Raw genomic sequence first — 24985 nt, 5'->3', positions numbered from 1 at the left:
CAGCTTCCCTGGTGTACCTACCGTGGACATCGCTGGAACTAACAGCGCTGTTGTCGCGTTTTATACGTTTTGCGCGTCGTCTGCAACGCCTCTGTAAAGACAAGCGGCGCCGTGCCCATAGCTGCAAATAAATTCATTTTTTTTCGGCTTGAACAAACAAGAATATGGTCCTGCTGGTGTTTAAACACAGTGAAAATACTATGCTGCTTGGAGAGCACAAGGGTACAGACAATGAGGTTGTGACGAACATGGTGCATCTCCAAGCACTTTCGTTTTTTCACTGTGCTCTTTTCATCAGTTATAACACTTAATACCAATAGGATGCAATGACAGCACTGTTTCACAAGAAAACATCGACAGAGGTCTCTCTGATTGGGAAAGGAATTTAAGTCAGAAGCGCGCGCAAACAGGAGTGCAACTCCGTTCTACGCAAAGAAAAAAAAAGAGCTGGACCACCTTCGCCGTACGCAAAACAGGATGGTATGTGTAACTCAGCGTGAAGTCATGAAGTGCACTAGCTCCACTACAAAGAAGTTTCACAGTCACTACGGGCACCATCCACGCAAAAAACCAGCTTGGAAATACGATTAGCCTGCCGTTACTGCAGCGAACGAAACTATCCCGCTACAGCAAACGATGTAGAAAAGTGCGACTACAGCGCCGCTGGTTCCCGCGACCGCCACTTCATCCACCTCCCTAGAGGCACTAGCGGAGATGCGACACTGTCACTGTCTAATCCATCATAAACAGGGACAGAGCACTTGTGTACATACACCACACATCTCATAGTGTAAGACAAAGACTAAGCTTCTACCCCCCCCCCCCCCCTCCCACGCACTAGTAGTAGACGTACAGGTCATGACAGCGCCGTCGCAATCTCTGACGGCAAACGAAGATTCGCGCACCCGTCTGCACAATTTTGAGGAACATTTGAAAGCGCTCACGTCAGAATTCTCCTAAATGAGAGCAACAGAATGCGTCTATGGAATGTTTGGTATGTATTACAAAGTACAATAAAAATAAAAACAAATGCCTTTAAAAAATACATTTTATTTTTTACGTTATTTTTGAAAACGCATTTAAAAAATGGTGTTTTTTCATGGGCACGTGTAAATTAGCCGCGCACTCGCGGCCGTCTCGCGCTCCTCTTTACCCTTTCCTTTTTTTCAAGCCTAATTTTGCACACGCGGTGGTGTTCTGGCCGCGGTGATTTGGTGGAGTTGGGGGTCTCGCTGCGCGTTTTATTTTGTGAAAAGGGACACAGGCGTTTTTTCTTCCCCCTACCCCGCCCCTGAACAATCCGAGGATCGTGCTCTCTTTTGCGGGCCGCGCCGAAGGAAACGAGCAAAAAACAGGATTTCACAATGGACACATCGTCTCCCGAAGCGCAAGTGGCGCCGGACAATTGGGAGGACCACAGCGTCGAAATCAACGCCGATGGAGACGACGACATGGCAAAGTCGTTCTCCAAGCTGAACGTGGACGCTCCGCCGTTCGTGCCTTCCTTCGCCACGTTGCAGATGGCACAGTTGGACCCGCCTGAGAAGGGGAATGAAGAATCGCCGTCAGGTAAAGCGGTAGCCACACTCGGGTCGTGTCGTCGAAGAGCTCACCGCAGCATTGCGGGGCCTTCAAGACGCGATCGGCGCCGGCTGCGCGTTGCGCCTCCGTCGGCACATGGCGAACGCCCCGGTGTGACAGCGGCGTGGCCGATCGCCTCGGTGACACTGTGATCGAGGTCGTTTCGGGCCTACGGCGCGCGCTCGGGCTGTGTGCCGAGCTTAGCGCGATAGGCCTACTAGTCGTCGGCCCAGCAGATTTCGGGCCCGAAAGCTGCGGTGTCAATAACCCCGCAAACGCGTCTTGTCTCGCTCGCCGGCAAAATCGTGCCCGCAACGCGGCCTGCCCGAGTCGAGGCGCCGTCGCAGTTTCGAAGAATCTGGAGGCCCCGAGCTCCGGATTTCGAGTCGGGGAAAAAGCTACTCGACAGGCCCCCTTCCTTCCCTCTCCGAAGTGCCGTGCGGCGGTACACGTGGTTTTTGCACTGAGAGGAATATGGCTGCCCAGAATGTGACGTTTGCGACACTGACTGCGCTCACGTTTTCAGGTACGGTCCGCTCAAGATCCAAACCCCGGTTGCGTCGTGTCGTTAGCGCTACGCTACCTTCTGTGACGGTTCTGTGATCGCTTTCCGTTCGCCGCCCGGCGTCACGGCCGGAGGCACGTGCGTCTCGACTCGCTGTTCGATTGCGGTTTTCACCGGCGGTTCACGTGTTTACTTGTCTTTACGTAGTCTGAATGGAGTTAGACGTCTCGCAGATTGCACACAATCGCCTGCGGCGTGTTTTGAAAGCGCCGTTACGGCTCTGCCCCTTCCACGTTGCTTCGTCACCGGCGGCTCCGTGTTGCGCAAAAGCTGCCGGTGCTGACATAGTCTCAGCTACGACTTCGGATGCCGCGCTACGGACTGCCTTCTTTTCGGCATTCCCGTCGGCCTGGCTACGTAATCGCCTCTCCCCCACTCCCCTCGCATTCTCTTCCGTCGAGATAAACAAGATAGCCTGAAAGTTGTCGTCCCTCTTCCCACTTTACATCTCCGAGCGCCCTCGCGTATCTGTTCTTTCTTCTCTTTGTGGGGAGACGTACCGGTCGTGGTGTCGTGAGGTGACTTGGAAGTTCCCCCTTCTTGGCGTCGCGTGAGTTGAAAAACTCGTTTTCTCCGAAATGGGTTGGTCACGTTAACGACGGAGCATTCGCTTTCGTGTAAACTTGTGACGTGATAACACTTGTGTGTAGTTTTAAGCCGTTTCTCGTTTTGTGACACGTGCAGGCCACGGTGAGGATTACGAGCTGCAGCGACCTGAAAGGCGAGTAACAGCGTTTCGAAAGTTGCGGACCATCTGCAGCGATTTGGGTAGTTAAAAGCCGGATTACACCTGTCACGTGGCACGAAGTATTCGCCGAGGCGTGAAAAAATTTGTCTCGTTTTGACCTTTCTTTGTGTGCGCGCTGCTGGCTTACTCATTGAATCCGCATAAATCCGAAATTTGGTTCAGTTCTTCGGTGTGACAGTTTCCGCACGACTCGTGACGTGGTAGCAAATGGATTCGCGCGTCAACCCGCCGGTCGTCGGTCGATTTCATGACACGCGGTAATGCCATAGGGAAGCAGTCAGCTGTAGGATACCGGTCGTTACGTGGTGGTCGAATAATTTTAGTCATTGTCTTTCTGTTGGGATGCAAGCCGCCTGGTATGCCAACAGGTTCTGAGCCAGGTGTTTCGAACAACCCAGAACTCGGTTGCGTGTCATGTGTCGTCGTACCCGGAGCACTGCGTCATAAAAGGGGCCATCGCTCTTAGCACGTAGCAACATGGTGTTCAATTGGGGCTTGCTTTTTCCCCCGCGCTTTTATGTCGGGCAGTGTAGTACACCCGCTGCCGAGCTGTCGTCTGCGCCGTTATTGGCGCGTCGTCGGCGTCAGACGCAGTTCTCCGGTTTTACGGAAAGCCGGCACTTTTGTCATTCCTTGCGGCCTGCATTTCAGAACGGCTCCTTCGAAGTTCCGTCGATAGCGCGTGCCCCACTGAAGGCGGCGCGCTGTCGGCGCTGAAGACCTTGGCCGAGGGAGACCTCGTTCCGCCGCAGTATCTGTGGCGATAAAAAATGTCCGATGGCTCGTGTCGGAAGGCCGAGCGTACATACGTGCGTAGTATGTGTGCGGCGCGCTGCATCGCGTCGTAATCGCCAGCGCTTATAAGACAACGGGACCGATTGTGTCGCTTCGAATGTCGGCCGTCGCTGCGTTTTCTTGCACGTAGTACCGCGCGACGACGTGTCCGTGATTGGTGCGACGCGAACGCGCGCCTTTTCTTTGGCGGCTTTTTTGTGTTACGAATACGTGTTCTGCGTCCCGTGCTGTGTACGGTTCGATCGCCATCGAAAGAGCGCGCGAAGCTTGGGATGCGGCGCGTGCGATGTGAGTGTTGTACCCGCGCCTAAAACCCCTTAAATAGATTATTGAGAGGCTTCACCGGTCCCTGCAAGCGAGCGTAGCTGACGTAGTTGTTTAGTTTCCTTCATGCTGGCAGTTTCGCACGTTGCGGTTGTTGTATCCATCGAAGCGGTGGTAATAATGCGCGTGTACGGATTGTACGCGCGAAAGTTTCGGAGGGGATTGAGTGAATGAATGAATGCTGGTGTTTCACATTTTTTTTTTATTGTAGTGTCACTTTGAGAGAGTACACATGGCTTGCTTGTCTTATGTGGTTTGGGGTCATTCCATTTCCTTTTTTTTTTTTCTTATTGCAAGACACAGCTACTTGACTTCAAGGGCTATGAAATGGGTTAAAGGGAGACTGTGTCAACCCCATTAGGACTTCGTTGGCAATAAAATCTTATAGGTGGATCTTCTAAAGCTGGCAGAGGCCAGAAAGTGAAACAGGAGAATCTTTGTCGCAGGCCATTCCCGCAGGAAAACTGCGACGATATCAGGTACTTTCAGGTGTGCAAATTTGAGGCTAGACCACATTGTCATTCACTTTTGCTAGTGATCACGGAGCCTTCTGCAGTGCAGTCAATGTCATCACCATTGTCAGAAGTTTGAATCAAAGTGCGGGAAAAAGCACTTCGTTTTCAACTTCAAATTTCTCAGCACTTGATATGTCATTGTGCTGCCAATGGAATGTCGGCTGTGTGACAAGAAGCCAAACAGTCAAATTCTACTAAAAACAAAACTTGGGAGTAGTTTTGAGTGTCTCATTTACAATTGTTTAGGTCACCTTTGACAAGAGGCGATGGAAAAGTAGAATTCCTTCATTAGTGACCCTAATTATTGAGAAGTCTGTGGTATCACTTCCTTGTGCGACCTAAGTAAGTTCAAATGCTAGTGATTTAAATGAAGAGACCTCAATATTTCAGCTTTGTTCAAACACTCATGTAGGCAACAGGAGTGACACATTTTGAGGTGCCTGGTCATGCTTATTGAACATTGAGCGAGCTGTCACCCATTAAACCAATTTCATCGGTCTCTAGTAATGACTTGTAGTAGGTATCATTTATTTGTTTGTATTTCCCGTCGTTCATGCTGTGCTTTTTTAACTCTGCCGTCTTTTGCTTGTTTCTGCCCTACAGACAAAAAGGACAGTGACAAGGAGGATTCTGCAAGTATGGACGACTCTCCGGCAGGTAATAATGCGGTTCTCATTTGTTCCATTTGGCTCCATGCTGTGGTGACTTGCTTTGCAGGCGCAGTACTTGCCCGTGACGAGCTTGTTCTTTTTCCTTCTCTTGAGGATGTCCATGACCACTTTTGTTGATGCTCTTACAAGTAAATGTCTCAGGACTGTCTCTGTCAGGTGGTGGCACAGGTTATTTATTGGTACATGTTTGAACAGTGCATGGTGCCTCATTTGTGGCAGATTTAATTTCCGGGTACGCTTGTTTGTAATTGTACTTGCAAATTCCTGGTGTAGCTACCTGGGGTTAGAAACTTTGCACTAAGAGTTGGTCGGTTCTTTATTTAACAGTGCCACAGTGAACTGGTCCTGCAAGGCTTTGAGATGAGTAAGCTGCTCTTAATTTCCAAACCTGTCATATCCCGTTGAACTTTCTGATGAAGGAAACACGGTCACGCAGTTACTCTATGTGGCTGTTATCTGCTGCCTATCAGGGATCCCGTGCTGCTCAGTGCTGATTAGAGGGCTTTTGTGACGACATGGCTTCTCAGCCTCTCTGTTTGCACACATTGTTTTCATTGCTCTCCTCGTGCAGTGTGGGCATGTCAGTCCATTGCATAGCCACCAAAAAGAATTGAGAAATAATATATGCATTACAGCAACTTGTGCAGACTGAGTTGTAGTCAGAGCAGTTGTCATGCACAGTAGGTTGCAGAGTTTTTTAATAGGTGCCTTCCAACGTGTCGATTTGGACCTTGACCTATCAGTAGCAACATTGTCATGGGCACTGCGCTGTGTACTGTTTTGTTTCTTTATGGTGGCCTTGTCAAGGTGACTGCAAAGCACCCACAACAGGATATTGTCACTGAGGAACGGTTGACTTCAGCAGTGCTGGTTTACTTGCTTTAATTAGACGCGCAAGACGTTGGGACGCGCCAGGCAGCAGGCAGCACGAGAGATGATGAAGACGAAGCATCTAGGCACAAGATGGCTTAAGGCTTGCCAAGTGCCAGGAAATTCAGTTTAGCCGCTGTAAGGCGCCACTAGGGGAGTTAGTAGTGTGGCAGTATGCATTTGTGAACTGAAAATATGCCACATCTTATTTGTAGAATTTGGAAAGTGTCTGTTAGCTGGCTAGCAGTGACTGAGCCGTAAATCTTCACCCGCTGTTGATTTGGCCTTCGTGTAGTCGGCCAAAAATGGGGCATGATCATACTGGTGGTAGCTGGTTGCATTGCTGATGTCATTTGTAGGCCATCAGTAGCTTGTAGTCCAGCTCATCCTTAGTTTGCAAAGCAGTACAGCTGCAACAGCCTTTTTACTGCAGAGTTGCATAGTGGTAAATGCTCTGCGATTTACCGCGTGCCGCAATAATAGCGGTTCGTTGTTGGCTTACCGTACTAGTACATTGGATAGTGGTGTGGGCTGGGACACATTTTCTTTTTTTTTAGTCAAAATATAATCTATGTAGTACATTGGGGAGCAGGAACTTACTTGCAACCAACCTGATACAAGCTGGTCACATGTGTTGTGGCTAATGTTGCGTTTGCAGACGGGAGGGGGGGCATTGATTGTCGTACTGAATTTGGGCCCTCTCTCTGCGCAGACTGGGAGTGTGTGACGCTGGAGGACAGCCCACAGGATGCAGGCGGGGGCGACCAGACTCCTTCGACGGGGGACGAGGACGAGCGCATGGACGTCACCACTAAGCCCAGGAAGAAGCCCCCCAAGGACGATGATCAGGGTCCCAAGAAGGAGCACATAAACGTTGTCTTCATCGGGCACGTCGGTACGTTGCCTCCTCTCTGTTCCTCCTCTCCTTCTATCCATATCCACTTCATGGAGGAAGGAAAGAATTCAGGAAAGAGGCATTTTCGTTACATTTTTTGAAGCCGAAGGTAAAGGCTCCCCCTTCCTACTTGGCCACCGTTTCGGCGCTCTTGTTCATATGCAGCAGACGACGATGCTGCGCCCAGCATTACTAGCGGCTGTGCCTTCTGCCAAAGGCAACCAGTAGTCCTTGCAGAAGTGCGCGACTTCCGGCACACTTTTTGGCGTGCAGCTCGGATAGCGAGGGCCGCTCCTGGGCTTTCCTTCCTCCATGATCCACCTCGATGAGTTGGTGCTGGTTAGGACAGTGCAATGGCAAAAGCGTCTGCTACAAAAGACGTAGTTGCGGGCATTGTCATAGGAGGGCACTAGTGACCTTTGCTGTCGAGAAAATACAGGAGGGCACTAGGTGTGCGTGGCGCCATGGGAAAGGCTGGATAGAACAGAATGGTGGTGGAATGGTGTTTGTCAAAGCGTGGGAGCCACATGTGTTGGAGTTGTGTTGTGTCCCTGCTGAAGCGTGACTTCGCTCTTTGAGCATTTTGGTGAAAACAGTGCCGGAACGTTGACCAACCGAACAGATGATGGACATCATGGGCACTGACTTGCACGACTGTTTTATTGCTTAAGTAGGTGCTCTTGTGCAGTGAACGCCTACTCAAGGTGTGCGTTTTTCTCCAATGAACCCTTTGTGAGTTGGTCCTTCTCTTTCTGCCGTCGTTTGTTGTGCTGCCTCCCCCAAAATGTTCTTTCTTGTCATTTTGCCTGTTGGGGCATCTGGGATCTCTTTTAGGGCGGGTGCATGGGCTGATGCTCAAAAGTTCCTGGGGAAATTTTTGTCATTGCGATTTGTTGTCTTGAAGAAAAAAAGGAAATTGCTGGGCAAGTTCTGGCTCAAAAATTTTGAGGGGTCCGTTAAGCTCAACCTTAAGGTTATGATGCAATAGCGTTAATGGGTCTCTTCAGCGGCTTGGGGTCCCCTTTGTATATCAGTTCACAGACACTGTTCTTTCTTTCGGTGTCACATAATGTTTAAAGGTGCACTAAAGAGGAATCTGAACTCGTTGTTTTACCGCGGGAGCTCTTATCTACACGTTCCGGGCATTCTCAGAAACTTCCAATTATTTTCCTGTGGGGCCGATTGCCCCAATTAAATTCGATGAAACGTCCCGGCTCCTGCCTCTTTTTAAACTCGACGCGGTAGGTAGGCGGAGTCAACCAACGCCTGGAGTGTCCTTCAGCCAGTCCGGTGGCGGCTTCGCTTTCGCTTTTATTTTTTTTTTAGGTTTCTGTGAATAAACAGTTTCAGTCACAGACAATATAGCCGCAAATTAGGCCCACAGAAATAAAAAATACGCATGGACTCTGATTTACGTATCACTCCGGCGGTGGCAGAGCGGCAAGCCGCCACGGGAGTGGCTGACACGTTGATCGACTCCTTCTACCTACCGCATTCAGTTTTCAAAAAAATGGCGGCAGCCGGGACGTTTAATCCGATTTAATTAACTAGCAAGGGCCTGGAAGTGTTAAAGGAATAAGTGTACTTACGGCAGGTAGTGACAGCTGACCTGGATAATGAGAGGGAAATAACTAGACGGATAAGATTGGGGTGCGGCGCATATGGCAGGTTCTCTCAGATCATGAATGGCAGTTGGTACCCATATCCCTCAAGGGACAAAGTATACAACAGCTGTACCTTACCGGTAGTCACCTACGGGGCAGAAACGTGGAGGCTAACGAAAAGGGTTCAGCTTAAGTTAAGGACAACGCAGCGAGCTATGGAAAGGAAAATGATAGGTGTCCTGAAGCGGACAGAGTGGGTGCGGGTACAAACGAGTGTTAATGACATCCTAGTCGAAATTAAGAGGAACAAATGGGCTTGGGGCACGCATGTGATGCGAAGGCAAGATAACTGCTGGTCCTTAAGGGTAACGGAGTGGATTCCAAGAGAGAGTAAGCGTAGCAGGGGGCGGCAGAAGGTTAGGTGGGCGGATGAGATTAAGAAGTTTGCGGGCAAAGGGTGGATGCAGCTGGCAAAGGACAGGGCTGATTGGAGAGACATGAGAGAGGCCTTTGCCCTGCAGTGGGTGTAGTGAGGCTGATGATGAATTAGGGCAATCGGCGACACAGGACAGTAATTCGAAGTTTCTAAGAATGCCCGGAACGTGTAAAAGTTCCTGCGTTAAAAAGACGAGTTCAGATTCCTCTTTAGTGCACCTTTAAGATCCTTCCCGAGCAAGTACTTCTTTTCTCTTTCGCCTAGCTTCTGCCTACATGCCCATTTATGCGGAATTGGTCATTCTCTACTTCACATTCGTAGCTCGCAGAGAGTCCTCGTACCACTCCTGGTGTAGCGGTTAAGCGATGCACCGCTGCACCAGCAGGTGGCTGTTTCAAGCACAGCCACTGGTTAGGCTCGAGAGACTCTGTTTGCTCTTCCCGAGCAACTGATCATCCATTTAGCTGCCGCCTGCCATGGTGAGCATTTTCTCACACGCCGCTGACGCCAGGAGGTTTTCTGCTGAACGGGACCCTGAACACTACCACATTAGAACTTATTTCTTTATTTGAAAGGCAATAAGACATATTTTTGCAGGTTGCGGATGTTGGCAGGTCACTCACTTTGCTTGACATTGATAACACCTTGTCATGCGGGTGTTCATTTTTAAAATTCTCATTGAATTCTATCTGCATTGAGCTCGTTTGCATTTTCAAACCAAGGCATAACTGTGAGGCTCGACTCAGGGCTCAATGATGTGGTTGGCCTCCACAAGGTGCGTGGGAGAAGTAAAACGAGAACTTGGCGTGGTGCTCGTGATGAGAAACTTGACAGAACGGGCAGGATACCCGTGTCCCTGGCTGGTCCCCTGCTGGCATTCTGGCATTCGAGGGAGCTGTGTGGTGTCTTGCTATTCCTCCCATGAGTGTTTAGGCCGAGCATGCAGACTGGTGCAGCAGGTACTGCCTGCATCTAAAAAATGAAAGAGGGAGATTGATTGGCATTTTTTTTGCGCTATCTTTTCAAATGATGGATTATGGCTAAATTGACCCTTGCCAACTGTTTGACGTGTGGCACTATGCTGGAATTCTTTTTTTGCTCATTTCTCTCGGGGTATCGTGACAAATGAATCGGTGCAGTTCAATTTCACTCGGCCCATCTTGAGCACAGGTCCTGTGCCACAGCAGCGGCTATGGCTTGGCACGTTTGTTGATAAATGCGATGGCGATATAAGGCCTTGTGTGGCTTGCAGGCACGTGAACATTGTTTGCATGACTGGGTTGTGTGTCAGCCAGGAAACGGAGCCAAGTTTGCCTCGTTCCAATCAGAGTAACGCTGGCCGTGATTGGCTACCCGACCCCAGGGCATCGTTGGAGGGCTGAACCCATTGTTCAGACCCTCTTCCATGGCCCTGGGACAGCATGCTTTCCTGGACCAAACAAACACAAGCACTGGCTGCTAACTCTGGCGGTGTTTTGTCGGGTTCTGAAAGGACATTTCTCGAAGCCAAGTGGTGCCATGCATTGGCTACCGTTTTGACTTGGATAATGGATGCACATTTTCTACCAAAAAAGTTGCAAAAATAAATGTGTGTGGGGGGGCATTTGCTAGATTGGGTAATATGGATCAAAATTTTACATTGTGGCTCACAGAATAGCGGCTGTACTGATTACGCCTGTAAATATATGGCATTTTTTGTGTGTGAAAGCATTTAATATGGCATCTTGAAATGCTGTAGAATCTCAATAATACGATCACTCTTGATAAAAATTCCGGGATGATATGTGGCGGTGCACACTGCAAGCAATGAGCAGTGGCCTGTATATAAATCCCGCCAGGCGTAAAAAAATTGCGTGATTGCAGTTCTCGGGCTTTATTTGTTTAGGTTGTTTCTTTTGGTATGAATTTCTTATGTTAGGAACATTTTTCGCAACCCCTGCGGTTCATATCACCGAGGTTCTTCTGTAGGTAAACATTTAATATGTGTCCATTTCTTCGCGATCACAAGGCAGCTTACGTAGCATTATTCGCATTACAACTTTTTAACTCTCCTGTGATTGTTTTTTTTACTAGACTTCAAACTGTCACATGGCACTCCTGCATGGGTTTTTCTTCCTCCATGATCGAGCATTGCTGAATGCTGTCGGCGTCCACACAATTAAAAGGGGTGGGGGGGTGTCAGAACGTGAAATCTGCCTCACAAGCATGTTTCACTCGCTACTGACAGGTTAAGGATATTGGTGTGCCGTCAGCACTGTGAGCAAGTGTTACTGGCCCAAGTGTTGGACCGCAGTTCTCAGAGTAGGCATGCCTGTTCTTTCTACCTTTCTGGCAGATGCCGGCAAGTCTACCATTGGTGGCCAGCTTCTGTAAGTTGACTTTTTTGTATTGCACGTTTTCTTGGCCTTTTGGAGTCTTTTTCTTTTTTTTTTCCATGACGGTTTGCTGGCATCTTCTAGATTTCATGTTCTCTGCTTCCACTGCCTGCAGATATTTGACTGGCATGGTAGACAAGCGAACATTGGAGAAGTATGAACGGGAAGCCAAGGAAAAGAACAGGGAATCATGGTACCTCTCCTGGGCGCTAGACACAAACCAGGTGGGTGTTATGTCTCGGTTACGGAGCTAGTGTAAATCGTCCAGCTTCTTGTTTTTGTATGGATCTAAAGTCAATTTTCGGTCTTTTTTTTCTTTGCTAGGGATTAATTTTTGTTCATGACTATTCTTTTGCACTGCAGGCTTGTGCATGCGTATCATTTTACTTTTTTTTTTCATGTAAATTGCGTGAATTCATCGATTAAGCTCGCTTCTTTGATTCCTTTTTGTCTGTCCCCCCCTGTCTTGTTGTTCTGTTTTCGGAAAACAGGAGGAGCGAGACAAGGGCAAGACAGTGGAAGTGGGCCGTGCCTACTTTGAGACTGAGAACAAGCACTTCACCCTGCTGGATGCACCGGGCCATCGTTCTTTTGTGCCCAACATGATTGGCGGTGCGTGCCAGGCTGACCTGGCTGTGTTGGTGATCTCTGCGCGGAAAGGAGAGTTTGAAACGGGCTTTGAGCGGGGAGGCCAGACGCGAGAGCATGCCATGCTGGCCAAGACGGCCGGGGTCCGACACCTGGTCGTCCTGGTCAACAAGATGGATGACCCCACTGTGGAGTGGTCCGAGGAAAGGTAAGGCGTCAACACGTCTATCCTACTGACACCATTGGTTTCCGTAGTGAAAGCTGTTGTGTGGCAGATCCCGTAGTAGAAATGGGCATCTGGTGATTTGTTGCAGCCTCAATGGGGTTGTTGCTGAAGTGGGTGCCATGACATGCAGACAGTGATTCAGTGCTACCAAACAACCATAGAAATCTGACCGCAGCGGTGGTCTAGTAGTCGTTTGAGCATCCACCTCGCATGCGGGAGGAGCGGGGTTTGATCATCAGTGCCGCCGGGTACCCACCGGTGATACAATAGGCATAGTAATCCCTTGTTATAACAAAATCGCTTTACTCGAAATATCTCTTTATTCTAAATTTCTTCCGTTCCTGACCCAAAGGCATGCATTTTAAGCCACATCACTCGGAAGTGCACGAAGAGCTTGACCCGCTTAGAGCGAAATGGCGAGCGGAGGCATCGCCGCGGCGACGGCTACCCTTTTGCGCATGCAGTGACAAATACCGCTGACGAATTAGTCTCGGGCAGGCACAGAAGAGGCCACAAAAGTACCAAACCTACGACCGATGACCGGCCTAGTAACAGGTACCAAGCCAAAATTTTACCGCTCTAAACAACATTTCTGGCACTGAAACGTGCCAAAAAGCAAAAAAAAATTGTCCCTTCGATTATGAGCCCATTCACGCTTGTGAGTCGCGAGCGAGGTGAGCTTTCGTCAACAAACTGAGCTGCTCCCTTGCTGCCGTAGTCGTCAATAAGCCTAACCGTCCCACATCGGCTAAACCAGACGAAGCTCTCAAAAGCGCGCGAACAACGTCATTCCCGAAAGTTTTCGCTGCAAACGAGAAGGCGACCCACAGGTCGCGCTTGCAAGCATGAACAACGGTGTTGTCGAGCTGCTGCCTGGTCGCAAGCGACTGCTGGCCGCACGCCCTTTGCCGTGTTCGACGCGTGGAGCTACGTTAACAAATCTGGAAGGCGACTTTGGGGGAGCCGGTCTAGAAATTTGCTTGCCGCTCGTCATAATCGGCCTGCATCGCAATAAAACACCGCCCCTAGCTTCGTTGCACTTTTGACGGTCAAAATCGACCGACAACTTGCCGAAAACACGAAAAAGCCGAGTGCGCCAGCGGTGAGTCAGGCTGTCAACATGACGGGTCAACACAACCACGGTGTTTCCCCGGCGATAAGTTCAATTCTATGTGGCTCGTCTTAAGCACAGGTGCTGTACCAAAGCAGTAGTTGTCGCATGTCGATCAGCATATTTGCTGCTGAATGTAGCTTACTTGCGTTCCTAGACCTTACACTGCTTGATAAAATGTTTGGCGCAGTTGCTTGCAGTAGCTTTTTCAGCATTGCTTGACAGGCAGGAAACTGAGCAAAGTTTGTCTCGTTTCGATCAAACAGTAACACTGGCTGCAGTTAGCGGCCCCTACCCCAGGGCTTCGTTGGAGGGCTGAACCCTTTGTTCGGATCCTCTTCCATGGCCGTGGGACAGCACGCTTTCCGGAACCTAACAAACACGAGCACCGGCTTCAAACTCTGGCAGTGCTTCGTCAGGTTCTGAAAGGACATTCCGCTAAGCCAGGTGCACCATGGAGTGAATACTGTATTTACATAGATAATGAGTGTACATTAAAAAAACAAAGAATTGGGGAGTTGCTCCATTAGGTCCAACTGCTTTCAAAAGTTGTCGAAGAACCAAGCTTTGTTTAACTTGCATCCCTTCCTACCTAACATTGATGGAAAGGACAACAGAGCCACATAAATTTGCTGAAATTCAGATAATATGACTGGCCGTCTAGTGAAACAGACTGCTGAGGGCAATTTTTAATATTTATTGGTCCCACAATCAAAGGCAAAGTTGATGTTGAGGTAGGGGCTTGCTTTGATTTAGGTGCTTGGGCAAGCCAAAGAGCACTTCGTGGGACGCAGAGGTTCCACGGAACCCAGTTTGAGAACCCCTGCTTTAGGTAATATATATCTGAAAGCTTATTTTAGTGGATATGTGCTTTGGTTATGTGAGTAAATACGCTATTCCTTTTGTGTGTGCATGCGTGCAAGCACACACGCATGTGGTGTGGTTTAACCTGGTACCATGGAATGCAAGGTTCCTCAGCTTGTTCAACAAACTGCCAAGTTGAATTATTTGGGGGGTCGGCCATAGCAGACAAATGGCACAAGGTAGGTTGTATGTAGATGGTTTGTGCAGCACTATGTGCACGAGAGAACAAGACATGTCGGATGCAACTGGTCTATGCGTCTATGATAGTTTTTTTTAAATAGCCCATCATCGACTGCACGAATGCCGGGAAATAGGTTTCGTATTTGGCTTGGCTAGTGCTGGGACGAGAATGTAGATTCTGACTTGAAATTGGTAGCTGTGTCGTGATGCAGTCCTTTGCGCGGTGGTTAAACAACTTTAACGGTCCATTTTTCAGTTTAGTAAATTGAATGCAGGTGAAAGTTCGGTGTTGCGGTGGTTGAATCCATATTTCATGGCCAACAATAGCTGAGCCAAGTACGGAAGATTATCTTTGCGGCATTTCTGCTTCTTCCCATGGTGAATGAACTATCGCAGTGCCATTTTTCTCTCTATGTAATACTGAGCAACTATGGTAGAAATGTTATGCTGTCATTTGGAAAGGTGCATTTATGTTGTGTTCTGTTTTCTGTTGTCGGAGGTAGGTTGTTCAGCAGTCTTGTGCTCCATAATGGTGCTCAAGGCAAGGATATTCTGTTCTTTTGTGGTGCTGCTGGTGCAAGTTTTGTATTCTGGGATGTCTGGCAAAATATTTGGGTGACCTTCTGCTGCCTAGTCAGCTAGTGCATGCAGCTGCATTTTGCTGTGCCCTGGTGTGTGTTGTGTGCCACTAGCCACTGTCTCTACATGTGGCAGTCTCTGCCACACCTCATGCTTAGCTGCCTGGCCAGCCATTGCAGCTGTGACTTATGCTTGTTGCCGTCAGACTTCCCTTCAATTTTCATTCGGCATGTGTGTTCAAGCCTTTGGGATGTGAGCAGCATCGCCTCAATGCAACATGTTACTAAATGTGACTTGGTTTTCATGTGCTTGGTGTGACACGAGCTTGTCATTGCATTCTTTTACTCACCTTGGCTCTCTTGGTGCTGTGTAGAGTTTGCCCAGCTCTGGGTGTCGCCTGTCTCCCTCTTTCAACCTGCCTTAGTGGCTGTGGCATATGGTTGCATGCTGCACAGGCTAGATTTCTATTGAAGCGAAATGCAGAAATGCCCGTTTGCTGTGTGATGTCTGTGCACATCAGAGAACCTTAAGTGGCTGTGAAAAAAAATTCTGAACTCTCGACTAAGATGTTGTAACCGATATGCAGCCTTGGGACGTTTATCCAAATCGCCTAACACCTTTTTCCTTCTCGCTGAGTGAAGCTGAGCTGCCATTAGACACGGGAATGACCTTGACACCGTCCTCTGTTCGTGTGCAGGTACAACGAATGCAAGGAAAAGCTGGTTCCCTACTTGCGCAAGTGTGGCTTCAACCCCAAGCTGGAGCTGACATTCATGCCCTGCTCGGGTCTGACGGGGGCCTTCCTGAAGGAGTCTGCGCCCCCCGAGGTGTGCCCCTGGTACCGGGGGCCCCCCTTCCTCGAGTACATAGACTCCCTGGCACCTCTGAGCCGCTCGGCGGACGGACCCTTCCGTATGCCCGCTGTCGACAAGTACAAGGTGCGTGCGGCTGCTTGGCTTGTGTGCTCTGCGTCCGTGGAGGTCCTAATTTCTTAAAACACCACTGTACCATTCCTGATGAGAACAGTTGTACAGAAAGAGGGATTTGGATTGCCGCTTGTAAAAGTTGTACTGTTGTCATTTAAGCACATGCCATTCTTGAACATGCGGAAACCGGGATTGCATTTCCAACTGCAGGATATGGGCACCGTGGTGCTGGGCAAAGTGGAATCTGGCTCGGCGAGGCGAGGCCAGCAGCTGTTGCTGATGCCCAACCGGCGAACCGTGGAGGTGCTTCAGCTCTGGTCCGACGAGGACGAGACGAACGTCATCACGTCTGGGGAAAATGTCAAGGTCAAGCTCAAAGGCGTGGAGGAAGAGGTCAGTCCGCCATTGGCCGCAACTTGCCACTGTTCTTATTTGAGACGTGATGAATATCTGTTAGAAATACAGTCAACTGCCGATTGTTCAGACTGGGTGGGATCTGGAAAATTGTTCAAACAGTCGCCGCGAACTTAAGAAATCACTGGTCTGCAAAAAACCGAATTTTAAAATGCCAACTCCATTGCTTCCCACGCTCTGCTTTGCAAGGGATTAGAGACTTCAGCGTAGCGCAGAACCGCACCACTTACCGCTCGCTGTCAGTTTTCAGAGGCCAGATTTCGAGATAACCGAATTTCAGTGTGAAAATGTTTTGAGATGAGCTGTGACAAGTACATGGAACACTTTTGGCGGCTTTACCACTATTTCGAGATATTCAAGGGTCTTGGGAAGAAAATGTTGTTAAATCTTACCGTCCCGCCTAATTCAACTTCTATGATAGGCAGGATAATTTTGCCCGCATTCTAATCCTTGATATGAAGAGAAACCAATGGCATGCAGGTTAGCAAACTGTTTGCAGGGAAATTTCTGAACGGCGTTCTGCAGAAAGTTACATAGCATAGTAGATAAGTGCACAAGGACTTGTTTTACATGACATTAAATGAAATATTTAGAATTGGTGCAGAAAAATGTGTGTGTGCCCTGTAGATTTGAACATTGCGACTTCATTAATAAAATTTTTTTTCTCTAAAACCAGCTTCCGTCTTTAACTTGTTCCATTTAGTACTTTCAAACTTACACCGGCTCGGTGGAATTACTGTACACCATTGCAGCAGCCGTGTGGTTTGGGAGGGAACTCCTGACATGTGGTGTGGGCCATTCATTGTACTGCAGGAGGTGTCCCCTGGGTTTGTGCTGTGCGACGTAGTGAACCAGTGCAAGGTGGCCAAGGTGTTTGACGCGCAAGTGGTCATCCTGGAACACAAGTCCATCATCTGCCCTGGCTACAGCGCCGTGCTGCATATTCACGCTGCCATTGAGGAGTGCTCTGTCAAGGTGCATTTCCTTGTGTGTCTGTTTTTGTTATGGGTCTTGTCAGAAACCTTTTCTTCGACTTCGAGTCTTGCTGGTCAGGTGAAAACTTCTTGCTAGGTGAATGAAAATCGTACCATATATAGAGCTTGGCCTTCCCTTTCCAAATCTTTTCCAGGTTCCAAGGTAGCTCGATGCCTTCATGTATCGATACCATGTATCAGTGAAAAACTGCACATGCTTGTTCAGGTACTGGGCATAGCTGTAAGCTTGACAGAGTAGTGAAAAATAGTTTTTCTTGTCCCCAACACTTCAATGAGTACAACTAGGCAATATGCTGTCATTCTCTTGGCATGCACAATTTTGAGAATTTTATATCTTATGCATAGTTTCCAGTGGCTGATGCTTGATTATTTTCACTTTTCATCCCTAAAGATATTAGATTGCATCAGAAACTAGGTGCTTGAATTCTACTCACCTTAAAGGTTATGCATGTCAAATTTAGTCTCAATTTGACTACAGCAGGTACATAAAACTGTGCACAAAAGCCATGGTTGGCCCAAAATTATAAGTAGAGAAAAACACGATTTAAAGTTATAAAAGTGTAAAAGACAATTTGGCATTTTCCACTCCCTTGAAGTCTGAATTAACAAGGCTTTACTGTATATAGGTATTCCTGCATAGCATATCGTAGAACATACAAAGCTTAAGGTTCAGATTTTGTGGGAAAAAAGGACTGGAGAGGTGCACTGTCTTGCTAAACAATAGCTGTGTTTTCATACTGGGTATTTAAATTCAGACACATCCATAAATGAGAAGTTCTGATGCTTTGTTCGCAGTGACTGCCATTGTTTCAGATTGTTCAGCTTGTGCTGTAAAACACAAGCTGAACTGTTTGTAGCCACTTGTCGTTGGTTGGTGCTGAAGACTTATAGAAGAGCATAATGAGGGTTTGTCACTCTTTTAGACGTGGCATCGTGCCTACTAGTTGTTCTCAACTGCCCTACCTTCTCCGCCTTGCAGACTATCATCTGTCTAGTGGACCGCAAGTCAGGTGAGAAGAGCAAGACGCGGCCACGGTTTGTGAAGCAGGACCAGATTGCCATCATGCGCATGGAATGCGCTGGTGTGGTCTGCATGGAGCCCTTCAAGGAGTTTCCCCAGATGGGACGCTTCACCCTGAGGGATGAAGGTAGGGACAGAAAATGTTTTTGTACAGTGTAGTCTCGTTGCAACTTTTGAAATAGCAGTGGCGGAACAGTGTTTCACCCGAGATAACAAGGTTTTTTGCACATGAAGCTCTGTACATTCTGGCAGATCTGCAAGGCTTAGCTTGAATTATCCAAAAGCTTGAATCAGTGGCACTCTCATGTACTGAATTATGCATGCACTGTATGCACGGGGAGCCATACCCCTCGCGGGTAGCTGGTACCGCCGTTGGAACCACAAGCGGTGCAAATAGCTAGGCTGCACAGGTAGGTTCCTCATCCCCATCAATTCTGAACGGTCATTTTGAAATACAAAAAAAAGCTTACAAATAGGCGACAGTACACTGTATGCTGTGCCTTGCATGGCCCACGAAGAGGGCATGACCAACCAGCATTGCAGCTGCGATGCATGTGGTTTATCCTTATACAGCCTGAGAAGAGCACGCTCTGCTGAGCGAAGTTCAACTCTTGCACTACGAGGCCAGCTGCGCGGGCCCGCTTGAGCGCTTGTATCATGAAAAACTTGAAAAACTGTTCGTATAATCCCAAATTGTAACTTATTATGTACAATGTAGACATCCAAGACATTTTGTGAGATTTGTATCGTCCCGAAATTCAGATCTACCATAATGGAATCATCGAAATTCTACTGTATTCTGTATAATGTAGACTGAGACACTTCCGAAATTTGCGTCAACCTTAATTGTACCATGGAAATTCTGTACTAAGGCCTATTGTAACGAACTGTACTGTATGTACAAGCAATAGCTGCTTTTGTGCCGCTTGTAGAGTTTCCCAGCACTGAACTGGCATCGGTGGCAGAACTTTTCTGGCCATTGGGCCGGGCTGTACAGAGGGATTATTGCCTGCCGTTCGTGGTTTTTTTTGCACTCAATTTCTGGTCAGAAGGAGTGGTGCCATCGCTTTCAATCTTGCATCAACTAGCCCACCCCAGCGCACTCGTGATTGCTGCTCGCTAGCAGCAGTGCCAGAACGGGCTACAGAGCACAGGGAAGACAGCACCTGCATAGACTCTCGTTTTCTATTTCATTTCCATTCTATTGCCGCTAATAAGTCATTGGTATTGTACTAACAGCTTGATGCAGCCGTTTTACCCGAAGACATCTTCCCTTTCACTTTTGTGGGCGAAGGTTGTTTGGCCAAGGGGAACAACATCAACTGCTATGTTGACAGCAGCGTTCCTTCAGACTGCCACGTTGTAATACATTGTTCTGCAGTCCTGCGTGTTCTTGTGTGTGGGATGTTGAGCTACACTGTGCTGAGAGGTGCCACTGGCTTGGTGCAGCGAGTGGTGCTGCACCACTCGCACCCAGTGCGAGCCTGCGAGCACCCAGTGCGAGCACCCAGTGCGAGCCTGGTGCCTCTGCTCAGTGTCCCACCATCTTTGAGTAATAGTGGTGGCTAGTCACTTTTTTGTGTTGGTTTCGTTCTCCCCGTTTCGTGTGTCCTATTCTTCTCTATCCTAGAGTAGTACTCTCATCTCTGGTTGATTATGCAATGAAAACCAGATATGTAGCCCCTTTCGCATCTTTGCTACCGCCTACCCCTGAAATGTTGTCCACCCGCACTGCCATGGCTGCCGTGTCATGGGTGCTCGTGCAACAGGTGGTGCTTCAGGAGTAGATTACCAGTCTTCCATGCTCTGTTGTGCAAGCAGATGGGTTGAAGTGGCCACCTTCAATGTGCAGGCCGCACCATTGCCATCGGGAAGGTGCTGCGGGTGGTGGAATGACTGGGAGCAGCCCACTTGGAGCAGCAGTGCCACTCTCCCGGCTCGCAGTTGTTGCCGCCGTCACCACCACCACCACGTCCGCCATCCAAGGATCGCCCGCAGCAGCAGCAGCAGGACGCCGCCAGCTCCACCAACTCACCTCGCCATTGCGCGGAGCGCCGCGAGGGGGGCGCGCGCGGCGTCGGCCGGCCCGGCAAACAGGGCCGCATAGCGGCTGCGCCGTCGTCCGCGGGCGGATGACCGCGGCCCCCGCGGTGCGCCGCTGTCTGCAGTCGGCCCGGGACTCAGGTCTGGCCCAAACCGTGAATGTATAACGCTCCTGAGAGTCGTCGGAAAAAATGGAGAGCTCTTCTTCGCCGCAGCGGTGCCGCTGTCAGTTCGTCTTCAATATCCGCTGGGACTTCCGTGTCAGTGCTGGTAACCAAGACTTAAAAAAAAAGCTGGTGATTGGACCTGCGTTATGGATCTGTGCAAATAGTCAAGGCTAGAAAATGTTAGCACTTGGGCCAGGAATCTGTATCTGTGCCTGCCGATCAGAAATCTGGTTCTGGCATCGATCAGGGATCTGGTTCCTGATCCAATTCTTAATACAAACAGATCTGGAACCTTGTTCTGGTATGGTGCCCAGCACAAGCTTGGCATCTTTGCACAGACATGGCGTCACTGCATCCTGTTTCTGGTCTGCAGTCACTGACAACAGAGGCTGGTGCGAGTGTTGGCAATTGCACAAGGACAGAAGTTTGTTCATAGGAATACAGAGAAGCTGCGCAGAACACCAGCGAGTGCTTTCCTGAACTCTGTCATTTGCTGCTTTGCTTTCTTTGTTTATATAGTCTTTTGACTAGTTGTTGGGGTGCCTTCTGTGGTCGTGGTGATGGAAACGTTTTCAGTGTGTGGCAGCGGACTCTTTTGGTGCTTTGGGACCCCGCTGGGATAAATTGTGAACCAGAGCGGCGTTTTCAGTTTCAGTTCTTAGTTGCCTGCTTGCCGCTGACTTCCCAAGCGTTGCAGGGTGGGAGAATGCTGTTTGCAGTGCCCTGAAGACTGTTTTCATCGACTTTACCTCACAATATAAGCTGCTGGAGGCATCTGCCATAGCGCCAGCCAACTTGTAGCTCTTCGACTTTGCTCCAGATCTGCTGTGCATGCAGTGTAGCTTTTTCTTGCGGCTGGCTGCGGCACTGTGGGAGCGTTTCCGACGACTCTGTCATGAGGCCCACTGTTTGCTTTTTTGCCAACTTGGCCTAGCACAAAAACCATGAGGTTAAGTGGTTAGGTTTGGCAAGTGCAGTGTGGAGTGTCTTTGCCAAGGAAGGCCGAGCGGTGAATAACGCTGGTGTGGGTGGCCAGAAACGAGGGGTCGCAGAGCATAGCCGTGGTTGAGACACGGATTTAAAAGCGGCCAGCCTGTGACCCTGCCTTGGAGAACCACTAGCGGGAGAGGCCAGAAGTAGAGAGGCTGGAGCTGTGGTGGGGACAAGTAACAAAATAAAAATGTACATTCTTTTAGGATAGTTATTCAACTTTCCGTTAACTGGTTGGACAGATTACTTTGTCTACTTGTGTGCAGCAGATATGAGGACATCGTGGCTGGTGGAAGTCTCAAGATTTGGATATGCAGCTTTCATGAAAAGTCCTTGGGCCACGTAAGCATACCAAATGGCCTGAAGACTCTTGACAAAGGTTGTACATCTGCGTCCTATGAACTGCTGCAAAGTGCACAGAGTAATTGTCTCCAAATTTTGTATTTACGTGAAACCAGTTATGCCGGATTTCCCCACTGCCTTGCAGCCTCGTTTTATGGCATTATGCGAGGGTCTTTCCTTGGGCAACTTCGCTGCACACTGTGTACCAATTTATGAGCGACAGTGGGTCGTGATACTAAAGTGGGCGTGCGACAACGTTGGGCTCGGTCCGACTCTCGGACCGCCTGCAGACACCTTTAAGAAGACAGGCGGGCGCACCGGACATTCAGACGGTCGTACTGGAAACGACCTGTGTTACGAGACGATGGAGAGACGCTTCTCTTATTATTTTTCTCGTCCTCTTTTGTATAGACTTCTGCCTGTTTCTGTTTTGTTGCCGTCCCCATTCGTCCTCTGATAATTTTTTTTTTCTTCCACTGCGCATTGTTTATACTGTCCTATAATGCTGCTCTTCTGTTCATATATATATATAAAGTAAATATGTACAATTGTCTTGTTTTGTTTTTCTCTGCTTGACCGCCATGTTTTTTTGTTGACTGCCTTGTGTTGCGTCTTTTCATGGTGGAAACACGATCCAGAAGCTCGCTTGACCGAGCTGCATTGTGCGACAGACTTTTTATTCGACGTATGGAGGAGACTTCGCAGGATCTCCTGTGTAATTGCACATGCATGCATGGGTTTGGGTTTGTCTTTTTAGTTTTCTGGCAGATGCATATCACCGTGCTTTTAGTTTCATCTGGAGTACGACATTGGAAAGAAGGCTGTCTTGATTTGTCATGCATCTCAGTTGTGGTACACATTTCTTCCCTAGGTTGTCAACTGCATGCGCCTAAAGAGCACAGTGAACTGGGTTCCTTTCCTTTTTGAGGGGTCTAAGGCAGGAAAAAATGTCAAGTACAGAGTTTGATTAGTTTTATTTTTTTCTTCCAGAAGAGGTAATGGTGGCGGTTGACACTTGTGCCCTTTCCTTTTGTTGCCTGGGCTGAAAAAGATCTTCATTGGGTGTTTTTTTTTTTTTTTTTATGTTGATAGGAGAGACAATTGTGCGATAGGAAGAGGTGGAGGGAGAATTGTTTTTGTCTCCCCTTTCCTGTTTTGTTGTTTTTACCGACCTTTCAAGAAAACAGAAATAAAAATGTTTATTCCAATCTACTTTGGTGTCCTCTATTGTGTGCTGACATGTCAGTGTGGACTGGTTTGGTTTTGGAGCTGGATTTAACATACAGAAGCTGATAGGTGTTCACCTGTATCAACTAATTTGTGACTGATGAGGCATGGGGACTACTGCTAAGGTCTGAAGGAGATTCTTCGAAGGTTCATAAACTGGTCTGCTGTTGGTTTACAGCAGATCTGTCTGTAGGTACACGCTTACTGTACAGTCTCTACGTGGGTTTGCAAATGTTAATCATAGCATCCAAAACATCTAGTGCAGAAGCACGGGAACTGCATTCGTGCATGATAGTTCACGACCGAGGGAATGCATTTATGGCCACGCCCTTGCTCGTGGTGTGCACCATGATTGTGGCGATCGCAACGTTGGCGATGTGCAAGCAGGGCTAAGTGCTTGAGGCTGGTGTGTGTGCTCCTGCATTTGCATCATTATAGTGGTGCGGAGTGCTGCATAACATGAAATTCTGCACATTGTGCGCTCTGGCCAGAGAGTATTACTAATTTGTATTCCAAAATTCATAATGACCGTGATCGTAGCATCTCTATAAGCTGTAATCTGACTGGGTTGGTACCCATCATCATCAGCCTGACTATGCCCACTGCAGGGCAAAGGCCTGCCCCATGTCTCTCCAATCAACCCTGTCCTTTGCCAGCTGTGCCCACCGTATGCCCTCAAACTTCTTAATCTCATCTGTCCACCTAACCTGCACCAACCCCTGCTACGCTTGCCTTCTCTTGGAATCCACTCCGTTATCTTTCCTTCACATTACATGCCCTGTCCAAGCTCATACCAGTCTTCAAGACAGTAATGCGACAAAGTGCTGCGTTTGCGCCAGATGTTACTCTTTGTTGTGCTGTTACTAGTTCAACGTGATCGTGCTCAGAGTACTCCATGATAGAGCATGCAGCTCACTCGAGCTACGATTGAAGCAGCTTATGGCAGAGAATGTAAAAGCCAAGCCGGCTGGCGCACAAAAGTGCTAAAGACCTCCTTGAACTATGTTTTTACATCTTTGGAAACTAGCGAAGGCGTTCAACACAGAAAATTATATATCCCGTCCTCAATCCCGGTACAAATTGTCACAAAAATGTATAAGCAAGATTCTTTCATCCCACACACTGCCCTATGCATCATTTTGCTTAAACATATAAAGCCTAATTAGGTTCTCCCTCACCTACACGTTTTAACCAGTGTTTAGCAGAATGCACATTGCAAGCTAATGATTAAAAACTAATTTAGTAGTTTGATCATTAGTGCACATTGTCACTTACCCATTTTACTCTGATTGCACGCACATAACTGCCACCATACGGCTAATTTAAGTAGTAGTGAATCATTATAGTGCATATTTGTAATCATTCACCAATTTTAGAGCAATGTATAACTGCAATCATGGCTCGGAGCTGTTACTGATCAAGAAGCCGTGGATGCAACTCCGGGTCACAGAGACTGCATCTGGATGAGAATTCAGAATTTCACCAAAATGTGCATGATGCAAAGCCATAGCTTCTGCACACGAAAAGTTCACTAATAATTGTGTGTGCATCTGTTGCTTTTTAAGGCACCCGCGGCTTGCACAAGATCCCATTAAACAAAAAAATTCAACTAGATGCAACTGGATGTTTCAAGTGGTTCTAGTTGAATTTTCCAATTGTGTTTTTAGACCACCAATTGGTCTTGACCGATCGGAGCCAAGTGGACTGAATTGGACCAAACATTCCAATTGGACCAAACATGCAACAAATACAGTTGAACCTCGTTATAATGAAGCTGAAGGGGCCCGGAGATTACTTCGCTACAGCCTAGCTTTGTTGTAGCCTGTGTTGACCGAGCTTCAAGGGAAATAGTCATTCCTTCGTTATATCCATTATTTTGTTATAAACAGATTCGTTATGAGGTTTGATTGTATTCACAAAATGTACCTTGCAA

General features: G+C 48.3%; 1 protein-coding gene across 4 annotated transcripts; it reads left to right on the top strand.

The window, feature by feature from the left end:
- The first annotated feature begins 1154 nt into the window (after positions 1 to 1154).
- On the top strand, positions 1155 to 23037 carry eRF3 (eukaryotic translation release factor 3). 4 transcript variants are annotated; one of them, XM_077634185.1, is made up of 12 exons: positions 2626 to 2696; positions 2831 to 2867; positions 5132 to 5185; positions 6782 to 6964; positions 11340 to 11373; positions 11495 to 11603; positions 11871 to 12175; positions 15625 to 15865; positions 16064 to 16246; positions 17081 to 17242; positions 18242 to 18410; positions 20136 to 23037. In XM_077634185.1, exons 3-12 carry the CDS (start codon positions 5167 to 5169, stop codon positions 20177 to 20179), a joined length of 1449 nt encoding a protein of 482 aa, XP_077490311.1. In that variant the 5' UTR covers positions 2626 to 2696; positions 2831 to 2867; positions 5132 to 5166; the 3' UTR covers positions 20180 to 23037. The 4 variants fall into 4 exon arrangements, with proteins under 4 accessions (XP_077490310.1, XP_077490312.1, XP_077490311.1 ...); XM_077634184.1 differs by lacking the exons at positions 2626 to 2696; positions 2831 to 2867 and adding an exon at positions 1155 to 1569; XM_077634186.1 differs by lacking the exon at positions 2831 to 2867 and having other exon boundaries at positions 2604 to 2696.
- The last annotated feature ends 1948 nt before the right edge of the window (positions 23038 to 24985 follow it).

This window comes from Amblyomma americanum, chromosome 8 (genome assembly GCF_052857255.1).
Source record: "Amblyomma americanum isolate KBUSLIRL-KWMA chromosome 8, ASM5285725v1, whole genome shotgun sequence".
NCBI lineage: Eukaryota > Metazoa > Arthropoda > Arachnida > Ixodida > Ixodidae > Amblyomma > Amblyomma americanum.
Note: the sequence above shows the minus strand (reverse complement) of the source record. Positions and strands in the feature narration are given on the sequence as shown.